The following is a 16,722-nucleotide window of genomic DNA, read 5'->3' on the forward strand; positions in this document are numbered from 1 at the left end:
AACAGCTAGTAGTGAAGAAAAAAGATCTTTACAGTGCACCAACGTTCAAACGTCATCACAGATATGTGTAGCCGAAAACTTGTAACTTCCCCCTCACTTATCGACCTTAATGACAGTGAAAAATTAAACCGCGTGTACCTAATGGAAATTTGGGAAAAGCAATCGTCACCGAAGTTAATCTGTCGGTAAAGAGGGAGGAAAGGGTTACATCTAAATGAAAGGAAAAATGCAAATGAAACTGGTTGACATTAATTTTGAAATGGGGTAAAGTTCATAAAGAAAGTAAATGTGCGGTCGTTACGTTAACAATTAACTAGCGGTAATTAGATATTTGAGATTTGGGGGAAATTACGGTCGCCAGTCCTATGGACAATTACTATAGTAACTGAAAAAGAAAGGTTATTACACATATAATTAGCACTAGAAGCGTGGCAACTGAAGGTTGACACGTGTAGTGTGAAAACTGAAAGTTTGTCAGAAGTAATAAATTTCGCTACACTCTGAGTTAATTTAGCAAAAGAATTAATAAAACTGGAAAATTGAAAGTTAATTTAGTGACTGAAATTAATAGTGAGCTTTGTTTCTGAAAAACATCGAAATTCAGTAAAATATGATTAGTCTTGGGCTACCTCAACGATCATTTCAAAAGCTACTTGAATCTACCCAATTTAAAAATAAGAGATTTAACTTTGAACTTGAATTAAATGCTTCTGAACAATTAACAATAGTAACATTTAGTACGTACCAAGCTGAGCTGCAGTCACAGGTAAGCTAAAATATGCTAACAAAACTCGCACTCTTAATTTGTGCTTGTGTAATCTAAATATTGTAGCCAGCTATGAATACCTTAACTGAACTTTGAAATTAAAGCAGTAAAATGGAATGATATTACTTTAATGCTGGCGTCTGAATTACAACGACACTCAGGTTCATTTCGGAAAAGGAAGGAACCCTGCTTGGTAATGCAATTGCGACAATGAGCAACAAAGGTTGAAGCTAAGTTGCTGTAATTTTGTGATGCAACAATTTTAAAAGCTGAGGTCTGCCATACAGTTCTAAAACTTTACGTGCTTCCAGTCTTCCTTGTTGGTTGATTGAAGGTTTGAAGCCGTCGATCGAGCAGGTGGCGACAGTCACTCATTGTCGGCCGTCGCTGTTGCAGAAGCTGGATGTTGGCGCGCCTTCTTCTCGACACGGTCTCCAGCCGAAACGGGCTCTTGATGTGTGCCAGCTAACACTTCCCGTCCGCGACACCATGTCAGAAACTAACATAGCAAGTCGAGCGCGATTACATGCTGTCAAACCCCGAAAGCGCGGCAACTCGCAGGAGCGTCACACAACACACCTGCTCCACTGCCCCCCTCCAGCCAGACCCCCTCTGCCCGCGCTCCACGCGACAGAGTTAACACTACCAAAGATCCTAAACACTCTGGTTCTCCACACGACCTATCGATGTATTCGTTCGATAGCATAGTTTTCCCTAGGTAAGACCCAGCGTAAAAATACAAATAATATTTACAAAACAAACCAATTACACATCGACATAAATGCATAAATATATATATACAAATAGTAAAACAATTACAATATATAAAGACACAGAAATGTCATATATTCAGGTAACAAAAATAAGCAAAACAAATTTATAGTACAATAGATGGAAATAGGAGGATATGCATTTCCGGCGTTACAACCTTTACAAAATGATTATTTCTTTCAATTTCAAGAAAATGTTGGAGTGTTAGTTAAAGTCTCTTAAATTGTACAATTTTTAAATCTATTGTGTGATTTAAATACCATCAATAAAACAGCTGCGTGTCTTATCCAATCAGTATATTAATGACATATAACTGAACGTCCCCAAGTGTACATCCACGATCGTGAATCACACCAAAATGACATCACAAATACTCCTGTAGATATGATTTAGTGCGCGTATGTAGCACAATATTGTGCCACTTTTCGACGTAAACCTTCTCTATACTTTCAGAATTCGCGTAGGAAACAATTCGTTTAGATTTACTCGTATATTTGCCATGTTATTTGCATGCAACATCAGCAAGCGCATTACCTAATGTCAACAGAGATTATTTCACATTCACTCGTAAATTCTTTAATGACTAAACAGGTTTAGCGTGTTTAGTCATTTTCTCCTACTAATAGGAGCCCGACGTAAATGTTGACGCAGCTATAGGCCAAGAAATTTCAATGGCCTAATATAAATGACTAAAAATTCGAAATCGGTTTAGTCACTAAAAAGTTTACCTTGGCATTGAAATAAAATAAATTCCACTGTTAATCCGCAACTGCCTCTCCATCACGTGGTGTGCCTCTTTCTCAAACGGAACTTCTTTACGTCTATTGCTTTTTGCGCACGTCAAACGTATGGAAACTTCTCCGAGAAAGATGTGGTATGGTGGACTTGGAAGACATTTTATCCATAGGTTTGTGTTCGTGACAGCTGTCGCACAAGCCTTATAGGACTCTGCATTATGCCGCAACAGAACTAGACAGCAATCTACACCTTCTAGATTGGATTTTTCGGAGATATGAGTGTGAAGCAGTCTGCGAGGTTGTGGCGAATGGTCATTCTACCACGTCTGCCTCTAGAGGATAAGGGTTGCGCATCGAATATTTAACGTTGATTTTGGTGTTTGTGTTGGCGTGATGAGGCCATTGTAACATTTATTACGGAGAACACACAGTTGACGTAGCAAATATTACAATAACAAGCGATAGGCCTAATTTGAGAGAGAGAGAGAGAGAGAGAGAGAGAGAGAGAGAGAGAGAGACAAAACCAGAATAAAGTTTCCCCATGTGAAACACTCCCCAGCGTTGCCATTTTACAGGAAAGAGTTTCCTGGAGTAATCGGAGTGAAACAGAAACAGAGCACATCGATGACGCCCCAACGTATTCTCTTCACAAAACGCATCGCCCACATGACTTCTTACTTGCACGTCACTCTAGTGCTAGCGCTATTTCGCAGCGTCTAGTGGTCGAAAGCGGCACACTTCGCCGCATAAGATCAACGGTACAACCTCCCCTGCTGACACCAACCTACGTACACACACACACACACATACACACACACACACACACACACACACACACACACACACACACACACAAAACACACACCACACACACACACGCACGCACGCATCAATATGTTATATGTTGCTGGTGCTCCTATACTGCTGTGACATTGTGAAACTTTAATATATCCTGCAGGAAGTGAGCAGTGTTCGTAGCTACTTCAGTATTATCTGGTGTCAGTTGGCGGCTTTCCATCACGATCTACTGAATCGACTGGTGTAAGATTAAAATCTCCTTTAATGACGATAATATGACTGGCGAACATTTGTTATTATCAAGCTGAGGTTTTCTTGAAAGTTTTCGATTATATTTTTGGTGGTTGATAGAATGACCCGTTTGTAAGTTTATGCCCATCCTTGAATCTATGCCTTGCCCAAATGATATCGCATTCATCTCGGTGAATCTTGTCTTCTGTGACGAATACACCAGTTCCAATTCCCATTAGCCTATCTTTCCCCAGTACACTGAAATTTTCTCCGGAATCCTCTCTGATGTCAGTTTAGAGTTTTAAACCGCTTTCTTTATATTATGTAATTTCCACTGTTTTTAGGAACGAACTCTGGGGCTTTATTGCGAATGGTTCGGCAATTGATCACTTAGATTTTAATAACCTCATTTGCATGTGGATTGGAGCATTTATTTGTCTCTTAAATACGACTTCAGGATCAGCTATCATTACGTGGATTTCAATGAGAGCTGTCTGCCATCACTAACAGAATCACTCATGGCTTTTTGTGGTATATTTCGAGGCAACCACATTTATGCTGAAGCTATTTACCAGAGTGACGCACAGATGTTGTAACACATATTTCAAAAAATTCTAACAAATCGAACGTAAGTTCTTCGCGAGTAACTGTGTTTTGTGTTTTAGTCATACTGTATCATTTTTTGTTCTGGTTTGTATCTCGTGTGGCACACAATGGTGAGTTATTTTTGTGATTTTTTTGCTTGATTCATGAGAGTTAATGTAGTAGAATCACACTTGCAATTAGAAAACAGCTCAGTGCGGTACGGTATTGATCGTTAATTTTTTTTTTGTGTTTTTGCATTATAATCATGTAGACAAATAATGCATTTCCGTCTCTTCTATCACAATGAACAAACCACGTATAAATTTCAGGTAGCTCGTTGAACTGAACTAATACAAAACGTTCTCGGAATGTCACCAGGATGAGATCACTATGGCAGAGGTGGTGCAACGCCTGGACACGTTTCTGGGAGGCTTTCTCCATGACGGCGTCACTTCGCCCCGAGAGAATGTCGAGATACTCCTGAAAGCATCACAACTTCTCATGTCAGCTGTCTTGTCTGCTGTTAGAGATCGTTGTGACAGTAGATAATATGAGGTTACATTACAGTAAGTCTCAAAAAGTTCATTATCAAAAGGTCCATTGTGTTCGTCTAATCGTTGTTTGCAAGGAACTCGTCGCTGCCGCCTCTTCTTTACGTAGGATTAGTGCCGCAGTGGTGCAGGGTCCGCTACTTGTCTGTGCTTTAGTGTTACTTTGTTTCTGTTGCATGATTCTACCCAGTGCTCAGCCTGATGTCTGAGGGAACGTCGTAGAGGCCATCTCTCTGTAAATCGTGCAAGTTTTGTTCTGAGTGATTTATTGTTATATATTTTTTGTTGTGTTTATGAGGCGAAAGAAAGTGAACAGTCGTGTGACGCTATTGCCTAGGAGAGGATTCGGTTCAGCGGCCTAATAGGAAAGTCTTTTTATCCTCTAAACGCAATGATATCTTTCCGTACGTTTATGAGCGGTGTGTGTCATGTTTACCTCTTGGGTGTAGGTAAATAATGCACGTACGTATAGTTTGGTGTTGAATGGTAATAAGAGATAGGAATGGGAAAAATCGATCGGTTAAAATCGGTACCGGTATTTAAGTTCTGAATAACTGGAAAATTTCTGCGTTTGCTTGATCTCACAAGGGGAAGGCCTCAGACACGGCCAACCGATTCGGCTCAAATTTGGTAGGTCGCTTATGTACAACCTAAAACGAAGGAATCTAAGATATTTTGGGTCAACACCCCCGCAATTTTGAGAAAATCATCCCTAAAGGTTATGACGAGCAATCCACTCAAAATTGAAGGGATCGATAGATAATTGTAAATAGAGCATTTTTCCTCATCAGGTGTGGGGTCCGCAAACGCAAACTTTTCCAGAAATCGAGGTAAGAAACTTTTACTACTGCCGCTTCTGTAACCACGTGTTAAACACTTTTCGCCGACAGCACCGATAGCGCAATGGCCAAGGTAACTGGCTGGGAGTCGGAAACCCGGGTTCGAATCTCGAAGAAACCTAGCGGATGTTATTCTTTTCGTTTGTATTTTTCCCTATCTCAATTGATATGGATAGGAGGGTTAATAAGGTAAGTAAATTAATAAGGAATGATAGTAATAAGACACGCAGACTAATTTCCCAAACGCCGTGAGCTATTAAAGTATTAAAATTTTAAGCCTTGTCACATGAAAGCAACTCCGAGTAAGAGTGCTGCGAATTCCTCACGAGGGATCACACGGCCAACCGCGCGACCCTTGTTTACAGCGAGGCACGGGACAGAACGCACGCGGGGAGAGTTATGGTGTCCCGGTTGCCTCTTCCTCATATCATAGTTGTGAACCTGGAAGAGTGAAGGTGTCCAGCACGAGTCTTATAGAAGTCAATCGGAAAGAGTTGTTTTCCGTCATTAGGCTGCCGCGGACCTCGCCGATACATGTAGTGATTTTTCCATCGTTAATGCGCCGAATGAAATAAGTATTGTGAATGAATACACTGTTCTTCCGTAAGTAACATATGACGAGTACTGTATGTAGTTTGTAGTAATAACGGAGCATGTGCACTCTTCGCCTAGCGCTGTAATATACAAGGTGTTACAAAAAGGTACGGCCAAACATTCAGGAAACATTCCTCACACACAAAGAAAGAAAAGATGTTATGAGGACATGTGTCCGGAAACGCTTACTTTCCATGTTAGAGCTCATTTTATTACTTCTCTTCCAATCACATTAATTATGGAATGGAAACACACAGCAACAGAACGTACCAGCGTGACTTCAAACACTTTCTTACAGGAAATGTTCAAAATGTCCTCCGTTAGCGAGGATACATGCATCCACCCTCCGTCTCATGGAATTCCTGATGCGCTGATGCAGCCCTGGAGAATGGCGTATTGTATCACAGCCGTCCACAATACGAGCACGGAGAGTCTGTACATTTGGTACCGGGATTGCGAAGACAAGAGCTTTCAAATGCCCCCATAAATGAAAGTCAAGAGGGTTGAGGTCAGGAGAGCGTGGAGGCCATGGGATTGGTTACCGCTCACCGAATCTGTTGTTGAGAAGCGTACGAACACTTCGACTGAAATGTGCAGGAGTTCCATCGTGCATGAACCACATGTGTGTCGTACTTGTAAAGGCACATGTTCTAGCAGCACAGGTAGAGCATCCTGTATGAAATCATGATAACGTGCTCCATTCAGCGTAAGTGGAAGAACGTGGGGCCCAATCAAGACATCACCAACCATGCCTGCCCAAACGTTCACAGAAAATCTGTGTTGATGACATGATTGCACAATTGCGTGCGGATTCTCGTCAGCCCACACATGTTGATTGTGAAAATTTACAATTTGATCACGTTGGAATGAAGCCTCATCCGTAAAGAGAGCATTTGCACTGAAATGAGGATTGACACATTGTTGGACGAACGATTCGCAGAAGTGTACCCGTGGAGCAAATAAGCTGCTGATAGTGCCTGCACACGCTGTACATGGTACGGAAACAACTGGTTCTCCCGTAGCAGTCTCCATACAGTGACGTGGTCAACATTACCTTGTACAGCAGCAACTTCTCTGACGCTGACATTAGGGTTATCGTCAACTGCACGAAGAATTGCCTCGTCCATTGCAGGTGTCCTCGTCGTTCTAGGTCTTCCCCAGTCGCGAGTCATAGGCTGGAATGTTCCGTGCTCCCTAAGACGCCGATCAATTGCTTCGAACGTCTTCCTGCCGGGACACCTTCTGCCGGCCGCGGTGGTCTAGCGGTTCAGGCGCTCAGTCCGGAACCGCGCGACTACTACGGTCGCAGGTTCGAATCCTGCCTCGGGCATGGATGTGTGTGATGTCCTTAGGTTAGTTAGGTTTAAGTAGTTCTAAGTTCTAGGGGACTGATGACCACAGATGTTAAGTCCCATAGTGCTCAGAGCCATTTGAACCATTTGACCCGGGACACCTTCGTTCTGGAAATCTGTCTCGATACAAACGTACCGCGCAACGGCTATTGCCCCGTGCTAATCCATACATCAAATGGGCATCTGCCAACTCCGCATTTGTAAACATTGCACTGACTGCAAAACCACGTTCGTGATGAATAGCCGTGGCGCGGTACGTTTGTATCGAGACAGATTTCCAGAACGAAGGTGTCCCGACAGGAAGACGTTCGAAGCAATTGATCGGGCGTCTTAGTGAGCACGGAACATTCCAGCCTATGACTCGCGACTGGGGAAGACCTAGAATGATGAGGACACCTGCAATGGACGAGGCAATTTTTCGTGCAGTTGACGATAACCCTAATGTCAGAGTCAGAGAAGTTGCTGCTGTACAAGGTAACGTTGACCACGTCACTGTATGGAGACTGCTACGGGAGAACCAGTTGTTTCCGTACCATGTACAGCGTGTGCAGGCACTATCAGCAGGTGATTGGCCTCCACGGGTACACTTCTGCAAATGGTTCGTCCAACAGTGTGTCAATCCCCATTTCAGTGCAAATGTTCTCTTTACGGATGAGGCTTCATTCCAACGTGATCAGACTGTAAATTTTCACAATCAACATGTGTGGGCTGACGAGAATCCGCACGCAATTGTGCAATCATGTCATCAACACAGATTTTCTGTGAACGTTTCGGCAGGCATTGTTGGTGATGTCTTGATTGGGCCCCATGTTCTTCCACCTACGCTCAATGGAGCACGTTATCATGATTTCATACAGGATGCTCTACCTGTTCTGCTAGAACATGTGCCTTTACAAGTACGACACAACATGTGGTTCGTGCACGATGGAGCTCCTGCACATATCAGTCGAAGTGTTCGTACGCTTCTCAACAACAGATTCGGTGACCGATGGATTGGTAGAGGCGGACCAATTCCATGGCCTCCACGCTCTCCTGACCTCAACCCTCTTGACTTTCATTTATGGGGGCATTGGAAAGCTCTTGTCTACGCAACCCCGGTACCAAATGTAGAGACTCTTCGTGCTCGTATTGTGGACGGCTGTGATACAATACGCCATTCTCCAGGGCTGCATCAGCGCATCAGGGATTCCATGCGACGGAGGGTGGATGCATGTATCCTCGCTAACGGAGGACATTTTGAACAATTCCTGTAACAAAGTGTTTGAAGTCACGCTGGTACGTTCTGTTGCTGTGTGTTTCCATTGCATGATTAATGTGATTCGAAGAGAAGTAATAAAATGAGCTCTAACATGGAAAGTAAGCGTTTCCGGACACATGTCCACATAACATATTTTCTTTCTTTGTGTGTGAGGAATGTTTCCTGAAAGTTTGGCCGTACCTTTTTGGAACAGCCTGTATAGATTATCGCAGATGTCTTGCTTCTGTGTTTACTAACTTTTGTGTGTTGGCTTCTGTGATTGGCACAGCTAGTCATTTGCGTGAGGTGGCGTGACGGAAGCAGACAGTGAGGGCCAGTTTTGGCGGTGTGGTTGCAGCGGGCCGCGGGCTGCGCGTGTCCATGGCGGCGCCCGCGATCGGCCGGCGGCGGACGGCGTCGTGCGTGCGCACCGCCGTCTTCCTGTTCCTCGTCACGTTCGTGTGGCTGCAGCTGCACGTCGCCAGCCTGGGCAGCGCCCGACACGCCGCGCCAGACGCCGCCGCCGCCGCCGCGGACGCCAACGACTCCACCGCCGCCATACTCAGCATGGTGCCTCAGGTCAGTCGCCTCCCACGCCGACGTTCACTACACTACTACTGGGCGCGCAGGAGTGGGGATGTTCGATGATAATCGATTACGGTATATACATGTTTAGGGCTTATGCACTACTGGCCATTAAAATTGCAACACCAACAAGAAATGCAGATGCAGATTCATTGGACAAATATATTATACTAGAACTGACATGTAATTTTCACGCAATTTGGGTGTATAGATCCTAAGAAAACAGTACCCAGAACATCCACCACTGGCCGTAATAACGGCATTGATACGCCTGGGCATTGAGTCAAAGCAAGCTTGAATGGCGTGTACAGGTACAGCTGCCCATGCAGCTTCAACAGGATACCACAGTTCATCAAGAGTAGTGACTGGCGTATTGTGAGGAGACAGTTGCTCGCCCACCATTGACCAGACGTTTTCAGTTGGTGAGAGATCTGGAGAATGTGTTGGCCAGGGGAGCAGTCGAATATTTTCTGTATCCAGAAAGACCCGTACAGGACCTGCAACATGCGGTCGTGCATTATCCTGCTGAAATGTAGGGTTTCGCAGGGATCGAATGAAGGGTAGAGCCACGGGTCGTAAGACATCTGGCATGTAACGTCTACTGTTCAAAGTGCCTTCAATGCGAATAATAGGTGACCGAGACGTGCAACCAATGGCAACATCAAGCAGGGTGATACGCCAGTATGGCGATAACGAATACACGCTTCCAATGTGCGTTCGCCGCGATGTCGCCAAACACGGATGCGACCATCATGATGCTGTAAACAGAACCTGGATTCATCCGAAAAAATGACGTTTTGCCATTCGGGCACCCAGGTTCGTCGCTGAGTACACCATCGCAGGCGCTTCTGTCTGTGATGCAGCGTCAAGGGTAACCGCAGCCATGGTCTCCGAGCTGATAGTCCATGCTGCTGCAAACGTCGTAGAACTGTTCGTGCAGATGATTGTTGTCTTGCAAATGTCCCCATCTGTTGACTCAGGGATCGAGACGTGGCTGCACGATTCGTTACAGCCATGCGGTTAAGATGACTTGTCATCTCGACTGCTAGTGATACGAGGCCGTTGGGATCCAGCAAGGTGTTCCGTATTACCCTCCTGAACCCATCGATTCCATATTCTGCTAACAGTCATTGGATCTCGACCAACGCGCGCAGCAATGTCGCGATACGATAAACTGCAATCGCGATAGGCTACAATCCGACCTTTATCAAAGTCGGCAACATGATGGTACGCGCATTTCTCCTCCTTACACGAGGCACCACAACAATGTTTCACCCGGCAACGCCGGTCAACTGCTGTTTGTGTATGAGAAATCGGTTGGAAACATTCCTCATGTCAACACGTTGTAGGTGTCGCCACCGGCGCCAACCTTGTGTGAATGCTCTGAAAAGCTAATCATTTGCATATCACAGCATCTTCTTCCTTTCGGTTAAATTTCGCCTCTGTAGCACGTCATCTTCGTGGTGTGGCAATTTTAATGGCCGGTAGTGTAATATGTTTCAATATCGACACTGCAGTCTTGAACACATCGTATCATCGATGACAGAGACACATTATGGACACTCGATATCGAAGAGAAACGAGGCTACTTGTTACTACTGTCAATGATTTTTTTCACCGAATATTGAGTGTTTTTAATTTCGATTAGCAACAATGACACACAGGAGAACTGAAAACTACCGCTGCGTAGAGTGAGCGCGAGGTTTATGGCGGCATGTCACGGACTGCACGGCCCTCCCGCCGGAGGTCCGAGTCCTCCCCTGGGTATGACTGTGTGTTGTTCTTCGCATAAGTTAGTTTAAGTAGTGTGCAAGTCTAGGTACCGATGATCTCGGCAGTTTGGTCCCTTAAGAATTCACACACATTTGAACATTTTCGTTTTTCTGACATGTTCTACACCTGGAGGACCTCCTCACTACGGATCAATTGGAATGAAAGTAAATTTAATCTAATCTAATCTAAAACTAGCTTCGACCGTTACTAGCCATCCTCAGTTTCTGTACGTCCACCTCATGGAAACTTTGACTAGTATCATGCAGTGTGGTTGTTACAAATATAACTTCCTATTAGAGTTCAGCTCTATCAAAGCTGCGGTTCGGTAATTTCGGTACATTACATAAATGACGTAACAAACTGTAGGATTACCGATAGTATTGGTAGGGCAAGAAACGTAAATGAGTGTTTAAGAGAGAAACTAGGAGCCAACGACTACCCGTTTTTTTTTTCATTGGTTTTTTGTTTTGCACACAATTAGAACCACACATCATTCGGTGTTACTCCATTGTGCATTTTATGTCCTTCCAGAATAAAAACGGCATTTTATAAGCAATAAGAATCAGTTGATCGCCTAACTTCTGCGCCTTTATGTAACCAAAGCAATTACTTTTGTTGAAATTACACATCATACGCACAACTATTTGCAGTTGTTTTTGTTATTTTACACTTAAGAAAATGTTCTTCATCATAGTCAAACTTGAGAGTTCCCTCTTATAGTTGATAGATATGAAAGTTGTCTATGAATGACAAGAACATGTTTAGAGCACAGGATGTCAAACACCTTTCAGCCATCTGCCGACTGATGACGGCTGAAGCGGTCGCATTCCCAAAAATCCACTAATACCAGTATTGTTGGCCCCTGTTTTGATCACAACTGAGCTAGAGTCACCCTGCACGTCGATCAGGGGCCTGACGACGGCGTAGCCAAATAAAATAAGTTTGGAAACTAGATGACTGAAAGGTGTTTAATCTGACATCCTGCATCGAACAGTCGAGTCCCACAACCATCTCTAAAAAGATGGGCATATAGAGGCATGTTTAGAGAAGTTTGACGGAGCACTGAAGCGATGTTTGATATACTTTTGTTTTGTGCTTTTTTTATTTTGCCTTTTTTGTTGAGCAAATAGCTTTTTCTAGCGCTATATCATCAATTTCTGTAGGGTTCTTTATTTTTACTACAACATCCCTCTGTTTCGCGTAACAAGTCAACAGTGTTCGAATAGAACCCGAATTAAATATTTACAATTTTTATTTTGCTTTAAATGCGATTTACTTTCAAGTAACATAGAGAACGAAAATATTCCTTAAGTTACCTGGCCCTCACTCAGTTTCTAGACGTTTCACCACCTCCGATTTTCAGGGAAATGTAATAAAACAGTGACCGCATTCACAAAAAAAGCAATCCTTGCGAGGTAACGCTTGAAAGATATGCAACACACACAACATACACGTAACGCAGGTACGATCGTAACTGACCAGCGCTACTAGGAAAACTGCCGTACTCCACATTAACTCGCGACAGTCTACTGTAGCTTATGACAGTTTTACAACACTACTTTCTAAGCACGACAAGAGTACTTGTCTGTACTTCAGCCTGGAACCGCGCGACCGCTACGGTCGCAGGTTCGAATCCTGCCTCAGGCATGGATGCGTGTGATGTTCTTAGGTTAGTTAGGTTTAAGTAGTTCTAAGTTCTAGGTGACTGATGACCTCAGATGTTAAGTCCCATAGTGCTCAGAGCCATTTTTTTCGAAGCTGACAGTTGACAAATAGTCCTCTTATCTTGGACACTACTGTGTATATCTTGATCTGAAGATTACGAGTAATGGTCGAATCTAGTTATCAGATTTCCTAGATGCGATCGTGGCTAATAAAGATTTTACAAAAAATCAACATTCATTAAAATAAATAAACTATGTCTCTGTATTGACAATGTCAGGTAACTACAATAAATTTTTCGTCATTGAAACAAATCTTCTTAATGTATAATCACACCAGTACAACACGTTTTCGACTTGTTAGATATTGCTATGGAGATGCAATCCGCAACCCACTGTGAAATACATAGCTTAGGGTACGCCGCACTATAACAGGTGTTAGGGCTTTCTCCCCAAATTCACGTATGGAGAGCGGGATATATGAGTTCCTAGTTGCCTCTGAGCGTGTTGTAATTATTCTAATCTTTTCTCTGCTATCCCTGTGTGATATTCATCACTTGAAGTTGGTTCTAGAAACTTTCGAAGAAGATTTACATGAGATAGACGCAATCTTTCTTCAGGCGTCTTCCAGTCAGTTCTTTCAGCTTCTTCGTGACTCCCTCCCATGGGTCGAACAGACTTGTGACCATTCGTGCTGCCCTTCTTCGTATTCGTTCAATATTCCCTGTTAGTCCTATTTGGTATAAATCCCACACACTTGACCATTATTCCAGGATGGGTTGCGTTTGTATGAGTTGTTCGATTCCAACTCAGACTCATTGATACTGTAATCATAGGATACTACTTTTTTGTTTGTTTTGTGAAGTGCACAGTTTTAAATTACTGAACCTTTAAAGCAAGCTTTCAATCTTTCCATCACATTGAAATCTTGTTATGGTCTGACTGAGATTTGCGCAATTTCTTTCTTTGAAGACAACTGCATCGTCTGCAAAAAGTCTGAAGCTATTATTAATATTGTCCGCAAGCACATTAATGTATGACATTATCAGCAAAGTCCCTGGGACACACCCGAAGTTACTTCTCCATCTGCCGATGACTCTCCATCGAAGATCACGAAGTCCCGGGTTCGATTCCCGGTCGAGGACTGGGCGTTTATGTTGTCCTCGTCATTTCATCCTCCTCATCATCATCATTCGTGACAGTGGCGAGATAGCATTGTGCAAAAATTGGACTGCGTCAAAATTGGGACTTTTTACGGGCGCTGATGACTGCGCAGTTGAGCTCCCCACAAACCAAATATCATCATCATCCATCAAAGATAACATGCTGCGTTCTCCCTACTTAAGAATCCCCATTCCAGTCATAAATTTCGCTTGATACCTCAGACGATCGAACTTTTGATAATAAGTGTCGATGTGGTACTAAATGAAATATTTTCCGGAAATCGAGGAATGCTGCATCTACTTCACTGCCTTCATCCATATCTTTAAGTATCTCATGTGATAAAAGTACAAGTTGGGTTTTTTAAATATGTATGATTTCGGAATCCATGCTGGTAGGCCTGGAGGAGATAATTCTGTTCAAGATACTTCATTACATTTCAGCTAGAATATCTTCTAGTATTCTGCAGCAAATGGATGTCAAGTGTATACTGGATGGAAGTTTTGTGGATCATTTCTGATACCCCACATTTAGAAGGGTGTGACATGTGCTCCCTTCAACCACTGGGCGCGGTTGTTTGTTCGAGAGTTACATTTAAGAGAGCACCTAACTCAGCCGCAAAGTCAGTATAGAATCTCAGATGGATTCCATAGGCCATGGAGCTTCGTTAAATTTTAACGATTTCAGCTGTTTTTCAATGCCACTGACACTAATATCTGTGTCACTCGTCTTTTCAGTAGCACGAGAATTAAATTAGGGCAATAATCTTGGGGTTTCCTTTGTACAGGAACATTTGGAAACGTAGTTAAACATTGCCGCTTTTCTTTTGCTACCTTCAGTTTTAATTCCTGTCCCTTCGGTTAGTGACTGGACACTAACTTTCGTGCCACTAACTGCCTTCACATAGGACCAGAGTTCCTCACGTCAGGTGAGCCTGCTGGTCGAGACAAGGATCCAGTTGTAATTTTATGACCAATGTTGATACTGAGTCTTCCTGAAAATATTTTTAATTTTTTAAAATTATAAATTATGCTTTCAATTATGGAAGTACATTCTCCGTTTCTGATACGTAAAATTACATTTGATCGGACTGAATAAATTACATACATACGTAAAGAAAACTAACATATACAGACACAAGGCTTTTCAGATGTTCTGTCAGTTGTCGAATAATTTTACTCCTCTCTTCTGGTACTTTAAAAACAATTATTACAAATAATAAATACTTTCAACACACTTTTCATTTTCACGCTGTCTGCATTAATACTAAAGACGATTACCAAATGACACGGCAGTGCAGCATCATTGCATTCGCCAACGAGCGATGTCAGCGAGTTGTTGACACTTTTTATATTTTTTAGCATTTACGTTCTTACGAAAGACTTCACAGAAATTGAGAAGATTTGCGTGTTACTCTTAATGTGGCGTGTGCAGTAAGAATCGATTTTACTTGGAATTACCAACATCTAATAAGAAGTATTACAGTCTGTAGACAAAAACTGTCATCAGACTTCTGACTGGTTTGATGCCACCCGCCACGAAAGTCTCTCCTGTGCTAACCTCTTCATCGCAGAATACCACTTGCAACCTACGTCCTCAATTATTTGCTGAATGTATTCCAATCTCTGTCTTCCTCTACAGTTTTTATCCTCTACAGCCCCCTCCAATACTATAAAAATTATCCCCTGATATCCTAACACATGTCCTATTATCCTGCCCTTTCTTCTTTTCCGTGTTTTTCATATGTTTCTATCTTCGCCGATTCTACGAAGGACTACTTCATTCCTAGCTTTGTCAGTCAACCCAAGTTTCAACGTTCTTCGGTAGCACTTCATCTCAGCTGCTTCGATTATTTTCTTATTTTCCGGTTTTCCCACACTCAGTGATTCAACAACAGAACAATGCTGGCTTCCAAACGTCCAATCTTAGAAATTTCTTCCTCAAATTAAGGCCTATCTTTGTTACTAGTGGACTTCTTTTGGCCAGGGATGCCCTCTTGGTTGTTGCTAGTCCACCTTTCATCGGCCATCATGGGTTATCTTGCTTCCGAGGTAGCAGAATTCCTTCATTCCGTCTAATTTGTGATCACCAATTTCGATAAGTTTCTCTCTATTCCCATTTCTGTAACTTCTCGTTACCTTAGACTTCCTTCGATTTACTCTCAGTCTATATTCTGCACTCATTAGCCTGTTCATTCCATTCAGCAGATCCTCAAACTCTTCTTCGCTGTCCTGAGGATAGAAATGTCATCTCTGATATACTTTCACTTGAATTTTAATTCCACTCTTGAACCTTTCTTTTATTTCCATCATTGCTTCTTCGATGTACAGATTGAATAGTAGGGGCGAAATACTTCATCCCTGTCTTACATCCTTCCAAAGTTAGTTCCCTCTTGGTTGCTGTACATATTGTTTATTACCGACCTTTCCGTATAACTTACTCCCCTTTGTCTCAGAATTTCGAACATCTTGCACCATTTTAAACTGCCGAACGCTTTTTCCAGGATGACAATTCTCCAACCTTGCTTCCATTACCAACCGCAATGTCAGAACTGTCTCTCTGGCGCCTATACCTTTCCTAAAGCCAAAATGATTGTCCTCTAACAGATCCTTAGTTTTATTTTCCATTCTGCTGTCTATTCGTCTTGAGAGGCTGATTGTGCGATAATCCTCGCATTTGCAATCTTCGGAATTGTGTGGATGATTTTTTTCCGAACGGCTGATGGATATCGCCCGTCTCATACATTGAGGTGACGAAAGCCGTGACACACCACCTAATATCTTGTCGGATCTCCTTCTGCGCGGCGTAGTGCAGCAACTTGACGTGGACAAATTCAGCAAGTTGTCCGAAGCCCTCTGCAGAAATACTGAGCCACGTTGCCTCCAGAGCCATTCATAATTCTGAAAGTCCTACCAGTGTAGGACGTTCTGCACGAACTGATCTCTTTATAATGTCCCATAAATGTTCAATGGGATTCATGTCGGGCGATCTGGGTGGCCAAAGCATTCGCTCGAACTGTCCAGAGTGTTCTTTTCAATCTAACTGCGAACAGTTGTGGCCTGATGACATGGCGCACTGTCA

General features: G+C 43.0%; 1 protein-coding gene across 2 annotated transcripts in view; it reads left to right on the forward strand.

Moving 5' to 3' along the window:
• The window catches only part of LOC124614033 (alpha-1,6-mannosyl-glycoprotein 2-beta-N-acetylglucosaminyltransferase), a 444,765-nt gene that overhangs the window by 314,572 nt on the left and 113,471 nt on the right, over positions 1-16,722 (forward strand). For both annotated transcript variants that reach the window (XM_047142857.1, XM_047142858.1), the window contains exon 2: positions 8,820-9,040. In XM_047142857.1, the coding sequence (XP_046998813.1) occupies positions 8,843-9,040 (198 nt within the window). In that variant the 5' untranslated portion in view covers positions 8,820-8,842. The remainder of the gene's footprint in view (positions 1-8,819; positions 9,041-16,722) is intronic.

This window comes from Schistocerca americana, chromosome 4 (assembly GCF_021461395.2).
Source record: "Schistocerca americana isolate TAMUIC-IGC-003095 chromosome 4, iqSchAmer2.1, whole genome shotgun sequence".
Lineage (NCBI taxonomy): Eukaryota > Metazoa > Arthropoda > Insecta > Orthoptera > Acrididae > Schistocerca > Schistocerca americana.